The 20242-nt window shown below is 48.0% G+C and overlaps 1 protein-coding gene across 1 annotated transcript; it reads right to left on the bottom strand.

The window, feature by feature from the left end:
• Positions 1–329: 329 nt before the first annotated feature.
• LOC104513518 (5'-nucleotidase domain-containing protein 2-like) lies at positions 330–20236 on the bottom strand. The gene is made up of 8 exons (XM_010156908.1): positions 20177–20236; positions 12335–12519; positions 11476–11550; positions 9551–9606; positions 7767–7860; positions 4335–4463; positions 1080–1140; positions 330–436 (listed from the first exon to the last, which is right to left on the bottom strand). Exons 1-8 carry the CDS (start codon positions 20193–20195, stop codon positions 330–332), a joined length of 726 nt encoding a protein of 241 aa, XP_010155210.1. The 5' UTR covers positions 20196–20236.
• Positions 20237–20242: the final 6 nt, after the last annotated feature.

The raw sequence follows: 20242 nt of genomic DNA, 5'->3' as shown, positions 1-20242 counted from the left end.
ACCATTCTGTGATTCTATGATGTAGCACTGACTGTTTGATGCTGTCCCACCCTTTCTCCCACACCACGGGCAGCCCACAGAAGTCTGAGATGCAGCAAAAGCTGCAAAACGACGTGACAGCCACAGCCTTGTGTCTTCTTCAAAAAGTGAGCCTCAACGACAGAGCGAGCTGTGGGGTGCAACGCTCACCACAACCGGTTCCCAGAGAGCACTCTCACGCCGATTGCCACAAAACCCTCTACCGTACAACTTTCAGAGGCTCGCAGGGGAGACCGCACTGCACAGCTCTTGCTGTGCCACGATGACCCCTCGATGTGCAATAACAGTACTCACACAAAGCTAAAGGGACTGTTTGTAATGAGGAAGAGCTTCTTCTTGTGGTTCACCAGTCGGTTTAGCACAGCATAGATTTCATCCCCATGCAGAATATACTGTTCTGTACCAGAATAAAACAGACATCGTCAATCAAATAACTTTGGTGTAAGCCATGACCACATTTCTTTAAAACCAAAATCAAACCTAGCCCCTACATCAACAGGGATGCAAAAGGCCTGAGTTAGATCCACCTCAGGCTGGGAGGTAGCGAACCACCACAGTGACAAAATGGTCTTCCTCATCGATCCCATCTAGAGGGAAAAGACTGAGGAACTGAAAGGTTGCCAAAAAAGAGGGTTGATACCAACCCGTCACAAGGGACAGGCACAGCCACTCCAGGCCATGTTGCTACCAGGAGCTTTCCCTGGAATGACCAGGATGCTTTCCCAGAGGGTTCCTTCGCATGTTCACGTCATGCCAAGGACTGTCACCCCTCGCCTAACGGCTGAAGGAAAACAGAAACACAAGCCACAAGGCAGCCATCTCCTCCATTAAAACAGATCCTGCACTTGACCCTAAATACCACTTGGTTCTTAATGCCAGTCTCCCTCTCCCCTGCCTTTAGGCAGGCCACAGTCGAGTATTTCATTAATTTCTGTGTCCCTGCAACTGTGTGTAGGGCCTACACAGTCATCTTACACAGACCTCCACGTAGTACGAGACACATCAAAAAGGATCTGGCACCAGAGCTCGACTCAACTCACCCAGGTCTTTTTCAATCCATTTGTACATCACTCCTTTCACATGTACGTCTCTAATAGCATCCTAAACAAAAGGGGAGGGGAAAAAAAAAATCAGTTTTCTGTATGGCATTACTGTTTCCCATCATTCAAACCTACTGCCACCACTGAGGACCAGCACAGTAATGACACATCCCCTCTTCTTGCTGAATGAACAAAAGCTACACTAACAGTAAGTAGAGGACCTTGTACAGTGAGGCTCACCAACATGCCAAAAAGAACACCACAGTGGCTAGCTCAGCTGATGCAGTACAGGGGGAAAACCCTCAAAACCTATCCATGAAAGCACAGTTTCTTCCCTGCTCCTGGAAATCAGCACGTTAACACACTGTTACCAAGGCAGTCAACTTGTGCAACTCCAAAACCGTTTACTGCCCCAAAACCGTACTGGCCCAGCCACTAGCTGGCTTTTCACCCTCCCTAAGCCTGTGGAAGCTCTGCCAAATGTAACCCAAAGGATGGGAGCATGGCCAAGGCGAACAGCCGCAGCGGGAAGCATCTACGATTCCAAAATGCTCCCCACAAACTAAGGAGGGCTACAGCTCCCAGCCCTGGGTGGCGGGTGGGCAAAGGCAGGGCAGAAGCTTCCATTAGGAGGGTGAGGGGTTTTTGCAAAACAGAACTGCCCACTTTTCAGGAGGGAGGGAGATTAAAACAGATACTGTCAAGGGCATCCAAATATCCTCTGTTTTCCAGGCCAGAGGCCAAGAGGCAATGCATTTTTGGACACACCCAACTGAGATTCTCTTCCCAAGTTTCCATCCAATGAGGTATGCCAGATCCACAGAACCACTTCCACAGCAGCAACACATTTTGCAGCGTTTGCACATGCAAATGCTTATTTTAATGGTACCATTTTCATCCCTGACAATTTAGAAGGGTAAACAAACGCTGCCTTTCCCCAGGGCTCTTAAACCCTTGTTACACTGCGTGCGCTCCTTCACGAGTTGCCCTTTCAGACTGGATTCCCACGCTTGCCACGGCCATTGCCACGGTGACACAGCATCGCGCAGTCCCCTGCTCTCAGGGCAGTCAGTGCTGATGAAACCCGCTCATCACCCCAAAAATAATTTCCTTCAGAGCTGGGAGAGAATCAAAATTTACAACTTGGATGAGGCGGCACCTCTTCAAAACAGAGCTCTAGGAGTCTCTTGCCAGCATGTGGATTTGGATGGTAACAAAGCAGAGGTCACATCTCATTCACCCAGAGACTGACTTACTGGAAAACACCAACAAAAAGCAAGAGTGCTAACAAGAAAACAACTTTCTCTTGACCAGCACTGGTACTAAAAGCCAGCAGCGCTTTGGATTTGTGTCAGAACTACCTTTGCAGAGCAGAAAGAGTACTCCTTCCCTAAACCCCTGCCCCCAAAACAGCAAAAGAGGGGAAAAAAAAGAAAAGAAAGGGGAAGAATTATAAGGTTCCTGCAAGTAAAATCTTGGTAGCCCTGGGAGGTGTCAAACGGGGCTCAGAAACTCCTCCAAAGGGTAAGCTGTATGTTCTTACTCTCAAATACGAAGCAACCAAACTGATGTGATGGGACTGCTTGGTCTACATGTCAGCTCCAAACTTTACCTCTGCCTTAGGGTCTTCCCTTTTGACTCCGTGCAGCGTCTCTAGCACTCAAACTGCCCCCAAACGCACAGCGCTGCACTCAGGGCTGCCACTAAAAATTACAGAGGAGTGCCAGGTTTACACAGGTCCTAACCCACCGTGAGCCTGCGCTGTGGTGACAGCTGGGGCTACCGAGTCCCCTCGGACGCCCGTCTGTGTCGCACACATCTCTGCACCCACCTCCGCAAACCATTTCTTTGCACTTGCACTCGGGTACTGCAAAGGGATAAGTTATGCAAAAATGTTTGTTTATCCTCACTGTACAGGAAAAAAGCAAGAACTCTTCTGGTGAGAGCACAGGACAGACCCCAGCTTTTCAGCAGAGATTTCAGGCACTGGCACAGATTTTCTGCCATAGTTCTCTTCCCTGCCTACCTCAGTCACTCCTCAGGAATGACCACATCCCTCAGAGCAAAGGATACGATGACAAATCGGGAGTTGGAGGGCTGGAGCACACCGTTTGCCCTGTACTATGTATTGGGCTGTGGGAACCACCCACCTGCTCTCAAGGTTTCCATGAGGAACACGTCCATTTTGACCCCAAAAGAAGGGTCAGAAGACACTTTACAGAAGGCCTCAGGATTCAGCTGGATCCCCTCTTCCCATTTTCCCCGCCCGAGGAGCAAAACCAACCACAACAACTATCAGCCTAGAGACACGTGAAGGTCTTGTGGGGAACTGGCTTATCAAGCACCCGCAGGAGGTCAGAACAGAAGCGGTGACCCCTGGCTGCAGCAAAGCTGACAGGGTGGCTCGTTATCGCAGGAGCAGATGTGGAGCTCCATTTCCTTCACAAGAAGAACAGTGTGTGTATGGACTGCTACCAGTGGGTGAGTGTAAGATTCCCACAAAAAACCCTCTCCATGAAAAGACAAGGCATCTGACAAGGCTTGGCTACCAAGGAGGACGGATTGTGAACAGAAGTCACCCAGGGCTGCAACCTCAAGCACTTCCATGTTGCCTACAGCGTGAACGAAGAAATCAAACAGTAGCCCTAACACAGTGCTGGTGGTCCCTTTCAAATGCCAGGAGTGGAGCTAGAGGGCACAGTTAGCACCCTGCAGTAACTGGCTCTTGAAAGCTAGTCACCCACTGGAAAACATCCCAGAAGTTCAGACTGCTCTGCAGCTGCAAAGGGAAAGGGTGGATTCTCAGAGCAGGCAAGGGATGGTGTTTCACAGCAATCACTATATAAAGCAAACTGTGTGGTACATCAGACCAAGCCTCTTTGAAAAATGAGACATTAAGAAGAAAACATAGAGCTCAGAAGTCTGCAGAAACAGAAAACATTTACACGAGGTTGTGACTGACACGTTTCCCATGGAAGGGCCTCCAACCTAACCAGCCGAGGCACTCCTGCAAGAGACAACGTACAGCAACACCAGCTCTGTAGTACAGGCAGAAACGCAACATTTGCTGAAAACACAGCTTTGAATATCCCCTGGTAACGCTTTAATCTAAAGGGGCAACACCGCTGTCATATTAGGCTACTCACTACCAGCCCCTTCGGTTCGGGCACCGCAGAGCTCACCGCTGCTAACAAGCCACAGAGCTGACAGTTCAGCTGCCACACAGACTTACAGGGCAGCCGACAGTTTACTTACAGATATATCCTTGTAAAGATGCACCTGGTCAAACTCAATGCCATGAGTTATGAAGTAATCAATGACTGAAGAGAGCAGCGTCATTTCAGGAAGAGAAAAAATGTCCATAAACTGCTTAAGTGATGGACCCTAGAAAGTGAAAAATGAAGGAGACACATTAACCAATAAAAATCTGCGGGGAGAAAAAACAGCGAAGCCAACAAGCAAACCCTTATGACCAGTACCATCTGGAGAACATTCCAGACTCACAAAAAGAAAAGCACTAATGTTGAAGGCCCCAGCCACTCGGCAAGTAGCCCTCCCCTGTCAGCTGAAACGCTAGCGCTGACGCTTCTTCTTCACAGAAATCGTTAAACAAAGCCAGCACCATTAGCACTATGGGGTGGAGGTGGAGGAGGCAGGGTGTCAGTCCTAAATACTAACTTTTATTCAACTCCATGCCCTCTGCTTCCCACCTGGCCTCTTGTCATTACCCTGGGTGCCAGGAGAGAAGGCTGTGCTACAGAAGCAGTGCCCCATTGCTCACCAAAACCGGGCTGTGCATGGACACACGGGCACCCCAGCTGCTCTAAGCACATTCCAGCGAGGCTTCACACAGCAGTGCAAGAACCTCTCCAACAGGCAGAGCGTCAACGCCTGCCTCTCCCTGAGTCGCTACGGAAAACCCAGAGCAGGCACAAAGAAGTAGAATAAGAACTTCGGCCCACCCAGCAGTCGCGTGGAAGTGGACAGTTGAATCCTGCCCAAGGAACAGCTCACCTTGCACTAGGCGAGGCTGCGGCTCTCCCACAGGTTTACTGTTGTTGTTGCCGGTCAGTCACACACCCACCAGCAGGCCAACAGCCAACTCTGGCTCCAGAGAGGCCTCCCAGTCAAGCAAAGCTGGTTTATTCAGTAAGTACCCCCTGTGCAGAGGCTTGTGGTGAGTCGCGCTGGCAAGCTGACGCTGGAATCACTGCCTTCATCTGTCACCACTGAAGCGCCAGGTCAGCCAAGGGAACCGCTATAGGGTCTGGTACATGACCTTAGCGATCTGGGACGTACGCAGACCTCCCAATGAACCCAGTCCCCAGAGATGTCCTGGGAACCCAGGCGCATCCTGTAAAAGAGACCAGCACTCTGCAGCACTACTGAAAGGCACTGTTGGGACAACGCAGGTTGCGGTCAAGAAAGAAGACGCAAAAGGGCAAAGGAGTAACAAACAGCATTTTGCCTGAGGTCTGTTACCAAGAATCCTGTGATCAAAAGCTACGTTGGCGTGCTGAGGGTCAGACAATTTCTATCCATCCGGCCAGCACAGGACCACTTGACCTACAGCAGAACATCGAGAACACCCTCTGGTCTGGGCCACACAGGGTGCTGCTTAGCAATACTTGCTGAATCCTTTCAACAGACTTCTGTCCCTTTTGATGTGTGGTTGCTCAGGGAACATTTCTCCCACTAGCAAACCAAAGTTTCCTGAAAACATGCCCCACCTTTTTTCCTGTTCAGGGTTTCTGGGAAAGAAGCAAGAGGGACAGAGACAGGCAGTTCCTACTGAATCACTAGGTGTGGGATTTAGCAGAGCACTCCAGAGCAGTGACCTGGCCCACCAAAGCCTTCAGCATGGGGGAGACAGTTAACTGCTCAGTGTTAACAGCAGACTTACCTTGTAGGTAGTCAGCCCTGATTTTGCTTTTGCGCCTTGTGCCACCATCCTACAAGGCAAGTCCAGCCTCCTCCCTCAGCTGAAGCAGACATTGACACAAGGCAGGATGAAACTGGACCACAGTTTTAGAAAGAATGCTACATAGGCTTTTTCCCCTAAGTTTCCCACCTTCATAACAGGCCAGCACTAGCCCTGCCAGGGAAAGCCACACTAGTTGTGTTGTCTAACCCTGGGCAAGACCTGTCCCTTCCTACTGCAGGTGGTGGGATACCAGCAGCTGTCCACACTCTTGCCAGCAGAGGATCAAGAAATCCCTTAAGGGGGAATATTTACACACTTCACCTGCATCGGTCCTACCTGTCTTAAGCCTTGTTGCTTGGAATCACTGAGCTGGCAGACCTTCCTGTCACCCATACAGGTAGCAACCTCAGCATGGAAAACCAAGGAGGACAGGATCAAAGATCCCTGCTAAAGCTTCACTCCACCCCAACTGCACTGCACCAGCAGTCACCTTCACCCCGATGCTTCCCCACTAACGTGTGCAGAGGCTGACCAGACACTGCTGGATGCAAAGGCCATTAATTGCATATACTTCCATCCTCTTTGGGATCCCCCTATTGGTATTTTTTAATACTGCCTACAGGAAAGAAGAAAACAGCTGGTACATACAAAGCAGCACAGAACGGCACCTTGGCATGACCACGTGGTCCTACAAAAGGCCACAACTTGAAGCAGATTTCACATTTACATTTATTTAAAAAGAACGGTGAAATCATCTCAAGTTTGCCAGGGGCAAGGATAATTGCACAGCAGGAGGCTGATAGAGAGCAGTCTACACACAGATATCAAGTTCTAAACAGAAACATCCTATTTCAAAGCTGGAAACAACACTGAGCTATAAACAGAGTATATACTTACCCAGAAAGCAACCACTCAGATTAATTGTTCCCAAGAGAGAGAGAGAGAGAAATCAAGAAGTGACCTTGCTGGAGACTTCACACAGCAGACTCAAAGAGGTATTATCAGAGGAAGCCTGCCCTTCTACTTCCAGCTTCCCCTAAGGCAACTGAACTAACAAAGGGCAAGAAACAAAGCAGTTCTGGGGGGAAAGGGATGTGAATGGCCCTGTTTGCCCACTGCACCACACTAGACACTCCAGGAAGAAAAACCTCTCCTAACTTCCTCTACTTCAGGCAACCAAAGGATTTCTACAGCTCCTATGGACAGAATTTCAGTACTTTACTGTGACTGTAAGCTTTTCTGCCTAAAAAAATCCCCCAACACTCATGGCTGCCAACCCTGTGAATAATGTCCACTGAGCAGGTCCAAAGATGTGTGGCAGGGGATCCCCTTCATGAAGGAAAAAAACCTTACGCCAAAACAAAGAGAGAAAGGCATTGCAAGCACCCAGCTGCTGCACACACATACCCCCTCCCGCACAACTCACTGCAAACACCATCACTGCAGGCTGCCCTGGTAGCTTGGGAGCTAGAGCTGGCCAAGGAACAAGCAGGGAACATCTCCCTGTCTGTCTCCAGAGCCATTCAGCTCTAGGCCAATAGCCCTGGTGTTTAGGAATGCTTCACAGATGGCTTTCACATGCTAAACTGCTAAATAACCTCTGGGGCAAATTCCCACTAGAACAAAAACACACACTGCAGTTCACTAGGGACTGAGTCTTTGAGTCCGAGGGAGGCTGGAGTCATTTACATGCTCCTACAGTTCACTCTGTTTCCTAGCTGTTAGAAGGGCTGCTGGTCACAGCAATAAAAAGCTTACAATACCTTGCCATAGAAGTCACTCATCTGGTACAGGGGGATGTGCTGCGTCCCACCGTAGAGTTCGATTACCTCATCGTCAGGCACTGGTTTGAGCCCTCTAGACACAAAACCACAGAAATCATTTGTCAATAATCACCAGCCTGCACAGAGCCACAAACTGCAGAGAAAGAGAAGACACAGGCTCCTTTCTACAACTCGCAACTTCTCTTGCACAAAAGGCAGCCAGAGAGCCTGACAGCTCCACGGTTTCTTAAGATTCACATAAAACCTTCCCCCAGACATTCTTCAGATACCTTGTTTGCTCCTAGGAGTTAATTGAGGGGCTTTATCCACATTCCAGCAGAGAGTTCAGACAGAGGCTTCTCTCTGCATGCTGCCAATCTGCTGACAGGTCTGCCCCACCAAATCGGCCCCACCACCTGATTTTGGCAGCACTGGGGAACTAGGTTTGGAGAGGTGGCTTCCACGAGGTGTTTCACCATTACGTGCAAAGGTGTAGGAAAAGGGCTTTCGGAAAATGAGGTTTCCTTCCTGTTCAGTGTTCCTAAGCAAAACCAGTTAAGAGATCGCTGTTCTTCCCCAAAACACTGTAATCACGGGTATGGCTATGAACATCAGGTTATCTGACTGCTGCAGGTTTTGCCTCTTGCACAATTTCTGATGGCTGTTTGCTCAAGCAGCCAGCAACTTTCCCTTTCTCCTTTCCTATTTAGTCATGGTACAGCCTCTGAGAAGTTAAAAGGTGCCTCAGTTGTGCTCAAAAGCAAAGAACAGTTTAGGAAAAGGGCACTTCAAGAAGGATAGTCACACACAGGTATTAGGGGAAACAGTTTAAATACATTTTAGCTAAAAATCTCTTTATGAAGCTGAAGTGAAATATGAGGCAGTACCAACCCCTCATTCCCACCCCCCAAAAAGCTAGCACTCAAAGAAGCCAATTCTCTCTGGTTATGAAACTCCCTTCTTAATATTCTTAGCGTGTTTACTGTAATTGAAGCTTAACAGCAAAAGGGCAGAGTTCAAGAAAAAAAAACATTGGCTTCCACGCTCAGGAAACACAACACAGATTTACAGCAACTTTGCTGCCGGTATCTAGGAATAACTACTCCTTACACACCAAGCCCACTCCACACTGGGGCAAGGTTTTCTCCCAGTCTCCAGTCTCACAAGTTTTTGGAGAAAAGTTTGCTTTGCCCCGTTTCAGCCACTTATTCCAAAGCACACCCTGATCTCCTTGGATAACGTAAGGGAAGGAAAAATAGGACAACCTAGGCCTTAAATTGAGCCCAGATTCTGATGCATCATTACTTTACGGACATGCCTGCACTGCTTTAAGATTTTATTTGCACAGCCAGACCACTTGCCTCTTAGCTGAGTGACAAGGCAAGGCATACCGCTGCTGGGATACACTCCTGCCTGCAGAAGACAGGCCTCATGTGGACACATGATACAGAGGAGTCCTTCCCCAGTTGCACTGTTTGCTCACAGATGTTAACCCAGCTTTGCTGAACTCAGGCACCACGAAGAGTACGTGACCAGATGTGTCATTAACCATTACAAAAAGCCCCAGGTCTTCCCACCCACACTTGGCTTGAAACACTTGAGAAAAATGACTCCCTGCAATTATATGCCAGGTAAGCATTTGAAGCAAGTGCCAACAGGATAAGCCAGACGAGACTGTGTTCTGCTCAAAAAAGCACCCCATGTGCCATGAACATACACGCAGACTTAGTAATCCACCCTCGCATATCTGAGCGGTTAGAAAATTATTTTCAGCACTGACAGACCTATATGCCGTCCCCAGCTGGACATAATGGAAAGCATCGATCTTCATCAGAAGACTCTGTGATAATGGACAGACACTGTTAGAACTGGGAAGGTTTACACTGAAAACTTAAATAAGTTTCAAGTTCCACAGAAATGACATTTAGAAAAGTAAATTCAATATAAACATCCCACATCTATGTACTTCAAGCTGCACTTCCTCCCCAGCCACTTTCATACACACCGTGACTTTTTGCTGCCCTCTGGCAAAAGACCATCTTTCTGTGAGTGAAACGCCACTGCCTGGTACACTCCAAAGGTGGTGGGCAGGGATGCAGTTGAAAAGCGGAGGGAACAATGTTTCTGTGACTCAGTCTCTCCTCATCTCCCTTCCAAAAGCACGGGCATCCCAAAGGAGCCTTGTGTGCACAAGAGATCTATTTCCCCTCACATCTATCTTAAGCAAGTTTTGGTTGAGAGGGCACCTGTGCCCAGTCATTTTCTCCACACAAGAGCTCTCCCCTCCACCATTTCTCCCCCTCCCCGACAGACAGTTAACCACCAGCACCCAACATCAGAGCTTTCTTTGCACTTTTTGTATCATTCCCCTATCCATGAGCCAGCCCTTCTCCTCCATCCCTCACTCTGAAGCTGTAACCCAAGCTCTCAGGGCATGGAAAGCAGCCTCACACTAAACCCACGTCACGCTGCAACTCGAACAAAGACACTGCATCAAACTGTTTGTGCTGGTTCTACCACAGTGCAAGGAAATTGGTTCCACAAAGCATTCACAACCTTCAGACACCTTCTTTTATCACGATACCCTATCAGTGCAGCTTGTTATACCGTGGGCAGACCACCCACTAGTTTGTGAGGAGTGCAGGCAAATATGCTGAAAGATTTACTTAGACAGGCACTACCCAGTTTTTTATGTGTTTTGCAAACTCTGATCCTGAGAAAAGGGACTTCTCGCCTTCTGCGCACTCCAAGGGAATTTTGCTTGGCTGGGCCAGTCACCTCTGCGCTCCTCTGATCTATCAGCCAGAGATTTAAACAGAGGAAAAAACTTCAGTTTGTCACAGATGTGCTGCTTGCTTTGTGAAGTGGGAGGCATGAGCAGGCCGCTGCCACGCTGTCACAGCAGCTCGGACAGAAAGACACAGGAAAGCTCTACATAGTTTTTTCTACATTCTCCTTTGCTGGCACTGCTGGAGGACAGCATGCACGCTCCAGCCCGTGCTGCCTGCTTCCCTGAATTTGCTCAAAGCTGAACATAAGAAAAGCTACTGCAGTGAAGCAAGTTTCTCTGCTGTCTCCCACCTGCCTGGGCGGCTGCAGCAGCCAACATACATCACTGGGCACCAGGCTTCCAGGGAATCCATCCAAGTACTGAAAAGGGTTAAAGCTAATGCTTGCACTTTGCTGGCCTGTGCTTCTAAGAAGCATGCATCTCAAGTAGCTTGGATCTTTTTCCAAACAGTCCTATTATTCGGCATCGTTGGGGGTGGGGAAGGCTTCCTAAAGTATTCTCCTGACAAGTCATTTCTATTATTAGAGTAAGACATAATGCCTCTGCTCCTGGCAAGTAATTGTAGATGCAGGATTGTGGCTTGTTGTTTAAATTTCCTGAAAGACAGAAATGATCACATAAACAAGCCGAGAGTCTTCTATTAATTAGCTTGTGGCATTAACTGACTTCTAAATTGGTAAGGCTGTTTACCAGAGGTCTTTGCTAGAATGCCCCATTCTGCTAGAGGCTAGGCAAACACAAAAGACAGTTTTCCCTTGGAAGTTTTATAGGAAGAACTCACATAATGCAAAGCACCGCCGCCGTATTTCACTGACAGTTTGGTGGGCGATGCAATTATAGGCAATGATAAAGTATTTCTGCGAAAAATATAATGCAATGGAAGACAAAGCCCAGCAGACTGAACTCTGTACAGCTTACCTTTTGCACATCATAGTGAAGTCCGCGTATGGCAAACCCTGGAATGTAGTCATACTTCCCAAGGCCTTCTGGATACTGGGAAGACAGACAGCGACATCGTTAGTGGCACAAGCAGTGGGTTATCAACAAAATCATTTCACGTGTTGAGCTGGCTTAGTGCTGCTAGTCTGCCTCAGCCCAGGCGTAAACTGACCAGGGAAGAGGTACACTTCATTTTGCCCCTTCAAGGAAAGGAGTGGATGAATGGAGAAAGATATAAAGGATCAGGATCACCAAAACTAGTTTTTCTCTAGTTTTTACTAGTGGAACCGTAACAGATTCACTCAGACAATGAGGACACTTCTAGTAAGCTCCATTCAACGCATGTGCTTGGGAAAGCAATGGCACTGCAGAGCCCCTCTAAAAGGAAAGACATGCCGAGAGGAAAAGGCACAGACTAGTTACCTATTGCAAACAGGGCGCCCGTTACTGGAGGTGCTTTACAGCGATATCCACACCGAACTGCACGTCGTGTCACGTATGGCTCACGGATGATGTTTATCCACCGTGTGCACCTCAAACCAGCAATTCTGTAGGCATTAGTCCACAGCTAGGTAAAACGGACCAAAACCTTCTAGAGTGAGGCCCCTGCTCCATATTTATAACACCACAGAAACGCAGAGCATCATAAATTGTCTCAAAGGAAATTAATTCCACATACAGACAAAATTTTCTGCAATCAAAGATTGTGAAACATGAAATTTGTCTCAATAAAGCAAGTAATTGACACGTGCACAATGCGGTATTTTGCAAGCCGGCCTGGGATGTTGCAAAGACAGCAGTAAGCTTAACTGAGTGGAAACTTTTAGCACATCATTACCTTGAATTGCTCTATTAGGATGTCTCTGGCGGTGTTGAAAATCATAGAGTGTAGTAAATTAGAATACTGTGCTAATGTGTAATCGTAGTCAAAGCCATAGATCTCAACATCTCCCAGGCTGATCTCGTTGTTAGCGTAGATCGCGGCTGGGTTGAGGAGGTTGCAGACTCCTGGTGGAAGGAGATCTAAGAGAAGGGAAGGGGAGAGGTTAGAGAAACTGAGAGGATCACTGATGTTTCAACTTTTGTGTTCTGGACCTGAGAGCAGCTGGAAATACCACACAGCAGCAGCGAAGGAGCCCAGTGCTGCTGTCGAAGGCTGCTGCCGTTAACCCACTCCCTGTGAAAAAACACCCTGTGAAACCCCTGCCTGCGCCTGCAGCTGCCGCTAACCACTTTCACAGCCAGACCGACCTTTAGTGTCAGGAAACAGCAAAACAATGTCCTCAGCTCTCTGGCCTACAAGAAGCAAGGCAGACCGGAGATTCTGAAGTGCCAAGTTTCTAGCTCGCAGCAGCAGCGTTTTCAGCAGGCAAAGGTAGCTGTGATACATCGCCAGCAAAACACGAGCCCCTCTCTGAAAACTTCAGCAAGACAAGCAGGCTAACTCTCCTCTTTGAGAAATCTAGATTACTTCAGACTAGAATTGTTGAGGTTTGCCTTTGGGCATTTCTTGTTTCTCACAGAAACAGCCAGACTTCACACAGCAAATCTGCAGGTACCATTAGGGCTTTTTTTTTAAATTACGAATGGGCAGGATTCAACAAGGTTTTGTACAAACACCAAGAGAATGTAACAAAAACCCCAACGGGTGAAGCTCTGCTCTTGGAGCACGTAATGCAGATAGCGAGGAGTTATCTGCTTTACTCTGATAAACAGCTGGGGGACAGACCTTGAGCATGGTTTGTCACTTCAAAACAGCGTTACTGTTCAGGGTGCTTGTGAATAACACGCTGCTCCCCAGACCACGGGGAAAATGGGGGTTAAGTGACCTAGCAGCTGCCCTACCTGTATAACCTTTTTCAGAGCTAGTGGAGCGCTTTAGCTGCACTACAATAGGAGACAGGAACAGAGCCTCCCCAGGCTTCCCCCTCCAGGAGAGCTGCCCATTGCAAGACCAGAAAGGAGCAATAAAAATAGTTCCCTGTAGTGGGTTGCCTAGTCACATCCACACTGGGGGACAGAGAGGGGAAGGAGACATTTCCTCTCCCCTCAAAGATGGGTCATTTTCTCTTTGACTGATAGGAAAAGCGCAGACACATTCCAAATCCTACACAGCATCGGCCGGTAGGATTTAGTTTTTTCCCTTCCTACCTTAATTTTTGGCTTTTAGCAAGAAGCCCTGTGCCGGTTCTTTAGTGCTTCCTTGCTATAAAACCAAGTTTCATCTGAATCTAGAACAAAAAAAAAAATATTAGAAAATAGGTACCAGCCATTCCCAATAAAGATTTTGTCTGAAGTGATTACAGAAATGTGGTAGAAGTCCAAAGCACGTTTGTGAGCACTAATCCAAAGAGGTGACCAAAGAAATACAGGATTCAGATAGATCATAATATGTATTTCTCAGGGGAGAGACGCATCCCAAAACACACCAACCGTCTCTCCTAGCCCACTTTCCTTCAGAGGCAGTTCACCAGAGGAACTAGAGAGGCATTACTAGAAAAGAAAGCACTATCTTACAGCAGGAGGGCTGGCTTACTGCCTACGCAGCACAAGCAAGAGCCCTCTTCCACTGCCTGACGGTGGCAAAGTTCCTGGAAGAGGCTGAAGAGAGTGGACGCAACCAGAGTACTTTCCACTGGGATGTTAAGAGATGGGAAATGTAAATAGGATTCAGATGATCACAGTTTTCATCCTCATCATAACTGCTCTCTGCACCATAAACAAACAGAGCTCCGATTCCTGACCTCGCCTCCTGATAACGTGTGGGAAGATCTTTTTCTAAGTATACAGTGGGATTTGCAGGGTGTTATGTTTCTCCCTCATAAAGAAAATGACACAACCCTAATCACATCACAGTGCAAATATGCAGTGCTTTCCCCTCCTAATGAAAGTACTTTTTTTTAGGACAAATGCACCCCACTTGCTGCTACCGTAACCCTGCGGAGAGGTCAAGCTCTTCCAACATTTGCTAACAGATTTACAACATGACATTACGACAGCCTGAGAGTAATGCAGAGCCCCATTGTCTGAACCCCATCTCTCCTTTCAGAGATGTGAGACCCGCCTGAACTCAACAACGTATGCCAGCCATAACTTTTGCAAAAATACCATCAGGAAAAGCTGAGGGAGCGGTGTGGCTTTGTACCAAGGAAAGGGTAGCCTGAGGTTTGCCGAGAGCACGAAGCGAACCTTATCTGTGATCAGAAGCCTCAGCAGTAACAGTGCCACCCAGTATGATTTATGGAGTATATTTAGACCCACTGGATGAAGTCATACTCCTCCCTGCCAGCCTCAAACATACAGAGCCTCTCTGTTGTTCTCTGACAGCCTCCTGCCCAGCTCATTTTACCCTCCTCAGACATTCTGTCACTAAACTTACACAGCATGTTCTCTCTTAACACATAAGGGCCGAAAAAACATGCGTACGCTAGCCAAAACGCTTTGCCACCATTGCCCCACACATAACGCGTTCAGTACCCACGCTTCCTGGAGCGCCATGCACCTCCTTGCCGTGTTTCCTATCACGCGTCAGCGTCACCAAACCAACTGGCAGCAGCATGCTGACAGCTTGTTCTTTCCACACCAGCATCCTCCAGCTTAAATTTGCTGTAGTTTCCAAGTCACTGACCTCCTAGAGAGGAGGAAAAAGCTCTGGGTTTCAGTCCACAGGCTGCACGTTTGGCTTAGTGTCAGTGCCCACTTGCAGCCCCCGCCGCCGCGGAGCGGCTGGTGTCGGTCTCCTCTTTACGCCCGTGCAGTCCCTCTGCGGTCTGAACCACCGCAGGGAAGAGACAAGCTGGGAGCACAGGCAAAACTGGCTTCAATATGAGAGCCCAGACGTGCCTGGCTTACCGAGAAGCTGGGGTTTCTGTTTGGCTTTGCTCTGCTTTGTTGTGTTTTTTTGGTTTGGTTTTTGGTCGGTTTGTTTCTGTTTTGTCTTTTTTTTTTAATATTATCACCTGGGTGGTTACAAATTGAGTGCTTAATCAAGTCTGGAGCTGCTCTGCTGACGTTCAGCACGTAATCTGCCAGGGATCTTTGCCTCATGACTGCAGGGCAATGGTTGAGGCACAACAGATGACACCCTCCAGGAGCCCATGGAGATGCCATTTTTCAAGAGCGCGACCTTTTGTTTTTCCTCTGCCAAGACATTGAAATGGACCGCTGGGCAGATATGATAAATTAGAGCAAGAAAAAAAGAAAGACCAAAGTGAAAACTAGCTTTGGTCATTTAAAAAGAATGATAATCCAAAGTACTCTTTCCATCTGGGTCCTACTGGAAAGGGAGTTAGTCAATGTCTACTCAGCACTTCACCCAGGAAGTATGATCTAAGGGAGAACCGGCACGCGTACATCTGAGGGCAGTGGGGAAAAAACAGCTCTTGCAATAGATACAAACCCCTGGAATCTGCATACTTGCACAATTTGCTCCTGTTCGCAACTCTGACAGTTCCAGGGGAAGTGTTTGCATATCCACGGTACACGATGAAACTCAGCAACAAAGACAGACCACAAGAAAGCGTGTTTGATCGCCTGCATTTTTTACACCTGAGTGTAAAAGCTAGGTAAACACACAACATCTTAATTTTACTACTTACAGTCCTGACAGCTGCTTAAATCGAACTATCTTCACGACAACACAAGTCCCTCCTCCCAGGCAATAGCCCACATTGTTAGAAAGCCCTAACGCTCAATCCCCAACGTGACAGCAGAGATGGAAACAAAAGCAGGTAATTAACTGCCAGCAGCAACGGTTAGAGACGCCAAGACACCATATGGCCCCTTCTGATGTGAAAAATGCTCTGGTCAGGAGGTGCCAAGCACATCCCGTGCTTTTCGGAGCTCCCGGGGGTACCAGTGGCATCACGCAGGAAACGCTCTTTTTCTCCCGGCCTCAGAGCCGGCACGTTAGCGAAGAGTGATACATAAAAAGGGAAAACACTCATCTCACACCCTTTGTACTCCCAGCGTCCAACACAGCAGACGGCTGCGCCCATTCCTTTGTCAGGCTAGCGTGGAAAAGACAGATACTGAAAAGCAGATGGCCACCATCCTCCACGCTCTTCGTGAATCACGAAGTTCCCTTTGCTCACTCTGACTTGCTTGCTAAAGACAAACTGCCAGTTTTCCTGCTTTCCAAGTACCTCTTTATCCTTTTGAAGTGGTGTTTTGTACCATTTCCTGCAAAGCACTCCACCTACTGAAGCAGATGTCTCTACCAAGAGGGCAGGGAGAGGGAAATAGTACTTAAAGTACAAAATGACAGAGGAACTGTGTTAAAAGAGTACTGAAAATTACTTTGAAGCACAGTCTTGAATTTATGCTATTCTGCCTAAATATTTTTGGATCTCTCGCCAATGCAATGTACACGAACCAAAAGCACTATTAAAAAATACCATTTCATTCCAAACTGACATTTTTTATAGCCACAAAGGCACTAGACAAATGCTGCTAGGAGTGTTCTTTACAAGAAGAAAACATTTACATTTAGGAAAGCAGCACAGGGAAGTTAACGCAACTAGTCGCACTTCCAGTTCTGGCTGCTAGTTGTCATTCCCAGTCCCAGCCGATTCCGCAGATGCCACAACTCGTGGAACGTGCGCGCTCCCCAGGCGATTCGCAGGGCGGTTATTATCGTGGCACTGGACTCATTTCCCCGTCTGGCCCTTCAGTCTCTGTGCCTGCTTGAGATCAGCGACGCAAAGCAGAACTAGAATGTGCTGGATTGCAAAAACCACGTCTGCAACCCAGCCAAACCGACCCGTGGAGTGAGCACACAGGGGTGTCTTCTCACCCACTTCCAAATGCAACGGGCACGCCTTGCTGCCTGCAGCTTGCATTATGAACACACAGAGGTACCTCTCCATCCACCCAAACTCAAAAGGAGAGGACTACCCCTGCGCTAAACCCTCGGCGTTACCAGTGACTAACCAAGTTCCTGCTATCTGCAAACGTGTCTCTGTTCTCGGTGGTGAGGCAGAGGCAAGAAGTTAAGGTTCCCTAGGAAAGCTGATTTCTTTTAGCCACGTTTACAAGTTTGAAAGATCTAGCAAAAAGCAGACCCACTTCTCGACACCAAATCCTCACTTGCTTGCCAGTTCCATTGCGTTTCAGGATCGGATGTTTCCTAGAGCGCATCACTTTGGACATTGCTTACTGAGAGAGCATTATCAGCCTTCCCGGACACAGCAAGTCTTGCTCAACACCACCCTCTGACAAATGCAATTAGACTTTTCCTTTTGGCAGAGAAAAAAAAAAAAAAAAAAAGGCAAACAAAGTGGAAGTAGTATTCTCAAATACTTACAGGTAATGCAATCTGGTCTGAAGACTCAAAGTTGCAGAAGAGAGGGGGAATAGAGAATGGCTTCTCTTGAGCCAGCTCTAAGGGGAGATTTTTCCTCAGTAGCACCTTGTGTGTCGCTGTGTTGTGCTGTCATCTGCATCACCACACTCAAGCCTGGCAGAACACAGGTGTGTGTTTCTGCAAAGCTCAAAACCTCCAGTGCCTGGGCTCTGGCTACCGAACGGGTACCACCGAGTCTTACCACACAGAAGCTCTCGTCCTTTACATCCTGCCCTGGCCAACTCAGTCAGCATTTATCACCGGCATCCCCTCTGTGCAAAAATGCAGCACTGCTTTATAAATCAAGTCCTAAGCAAGAGCTGGTTTGAAAACACACAATTCTCCTAGCAGAAACCTCTCTCCAAAACGAATAGCAGTAAATGACAATACAGGACAAAGGCGGAGTTTCAGGGAAGGAGGGAGAAGGTGGCACCACAGGACTCTTCTCAACCTCAGCGCTGATATGTATGGAGAGATGACAATGTTTTCAAATACATAACCCAAGCACAGACATCAGCTTTTACATCGAGGTTAGAAATCAAGAACAAAGTAACAGGCTGATGCCACATTTTGCACTCGGTTTAGTCGTCAAAGCAACAATTTAAACCAACTTGGACTGACCCTGTTTATGCCTCTTCTTGACAAGACTTGAATAACAGCACAGTCTTGAAATTTTGGTTTGCGGAGCTATTCTTTAAACAAACAAGGGCCTTCTGATTTAACATGTTTAACAGTTACCTGAAGGTTTGTAAAGAGTCTGCTCTGTGGCACACAGGCTACTTCACCTAACCTCATTGCCTTTAGCCCTGCTGATCAGTTCTCCATCTCCAGTAACAACTGTATCTCTGTATGAAGTGTATCTGTGAATACAAACATCACAATCTATCACGCAGCCAAGTGAGCATTTTCCCAAGGGACCAGGGCACAGCCTATTAACATTTCTGCATTTATGGTTCAAATACCACTAGGGAAAAGAAAAAAATGTCTTTGAAGATATTAAGGTCCAAACCCAAGTCTTGCAAGTTGGAATTTCTTTCAAGTGGTGGGGCTAAAACCACAACTCAGTCTTAGAGCAGGGACTTACCATGAAGCTACTGTCCTCTGTCAGCGCCCTGTACTGCCTTCAGCAGCTCAGGCAAAGGAGCTCACATCCTGCAAAAGTTGGAATGCAGCAGGCTGAGCACACAAGGGATCAGTGGCCAATTCCTACACATCTGCGCATCATGCGGGACTTTAGATTTTATGTCAGATCCTGTGTACTGGAAGGTGAGGAGAGAAGGAATGACAGGACTTGCCAGTCTCGGAAGGTGAAACTTTTTTTCCAGATGCCTATGGCTGGCTACCTTCCTTCTGCAAGCCCTTATTAGCTCCAAGAGCTGTTTAACAGCAGGCACAAAGTCATACTTCCTAGCTCTCTAAGGTGTTTACCTTCAGCATTCCAAGAATCAAGAAATCAAGAGGAAAAAGTTCCCTGCCCTTATGCCATGAAAGCTATTCTTTCACATTTTTAGGAGAGTTTAATACAGCGGAGATCTGCTGCTGCCAAAACCACCACAATCCGGTTTAACGCATGGGCAGATCTGGCAAGTAGCGTAAGTTTTCTCCTCGCTTAGCAAGATGTCAACGTACCTGATGGAGCCAGGTAACCTCTTGGGCAGAGGAGCAAAGAACACACACGCATGCAAAAACACGAGTAAAAGGTGTTTCGCATCTGTAACGCAACCTGAGCTCAGGATCAGGAGACATCCTAATCAGTCTTCTCCACCTCACCCTTGTGCCAATGGCGAGTTACAAGTTGGACGCTGGACTCCTCACCGCATCCGTCTACCCGGCTATGTGTCCAACCGCCTTTCTGCAGGCCAACCAATGGCAAATTAGAGAAAAATCATAGAAGCATAGAATGGTTTGGGTTGGAAGGGACCTTAAAGATCATCTAGTTCCAACCATTCCAAAATGCAACAAGCCCTTCACGGAGACCATTTGCCATGACGATACCCACGATGGGGGGCCAGTGGTGAAGAACCCCACACACTCTGCATGACCTGACACGCTGAGACCAGCCGAGGGGTGCTGGCAGAGGGAAGCCCAGAGTGGGGAAAGAAAGATCAGGGTCGTATTTCGACAGAAAAACAAAGGTCGCGGAGGGCCCCGGGCGACGGAGGCGTGCAGAGGGCATTGCCAGGGAGAAGGCGTCCAACGCCGGCAGCATCCCCCGTTCCGCAGCGCGGGGAAAGGCACCAAGAGGGAGAAAAAAAACAGGAGGAAGGAAAAAAAAAAGCAACAACAGCCCGAGGCCGGCGGGACGTGGCAGTCGCAGCGCCCGGGGGCGGCCCTTACCGTAGACCAGCTTTTTCATCTCATGGTACCTGGCCCACAAGTAGGTCTTGGCGTCGGCTCCCTCGG

Source organism: Eurypyga helias, unplaced genomic scaffold, assembly GCF_000690775.1.
Source record: "Eurypyga helias isolate BGI_N326 unplaced genomic scaffold, ASM69077v1 Scaffold49448, whole genome shotgun sequence".
NCBI lineage: Eukaryota > Metazoa > Chordata > Aves > Eurypygiformes > Eurypygidae > Eurypyga > Eurypyga helias.
Note: the sequence above shows the minus strand (reverse complement) of the source record. Positions and strands in the feature narration are given on the sequence as shown.

Excerpts from the sequence above, each read along its gene's own strand:
- LOC104513518 (XM_010156908.1), bottom strand. Across the intron at positions 9,607-11,475 it reads TTCACTATGATGTGCAAAAG|AGTCTTCTGATGAAGATCGA; the intron begins GTAAGCTGTACA and ends CCATTATCACAG. Across the intron at positions 437-1,079 it reads ATGGATTGAAAAAGACCTGG|AACAGTATATTCTGCATGGG; the intron begins GTGAGTTGAGTC and ends ATTCTGGTACAG.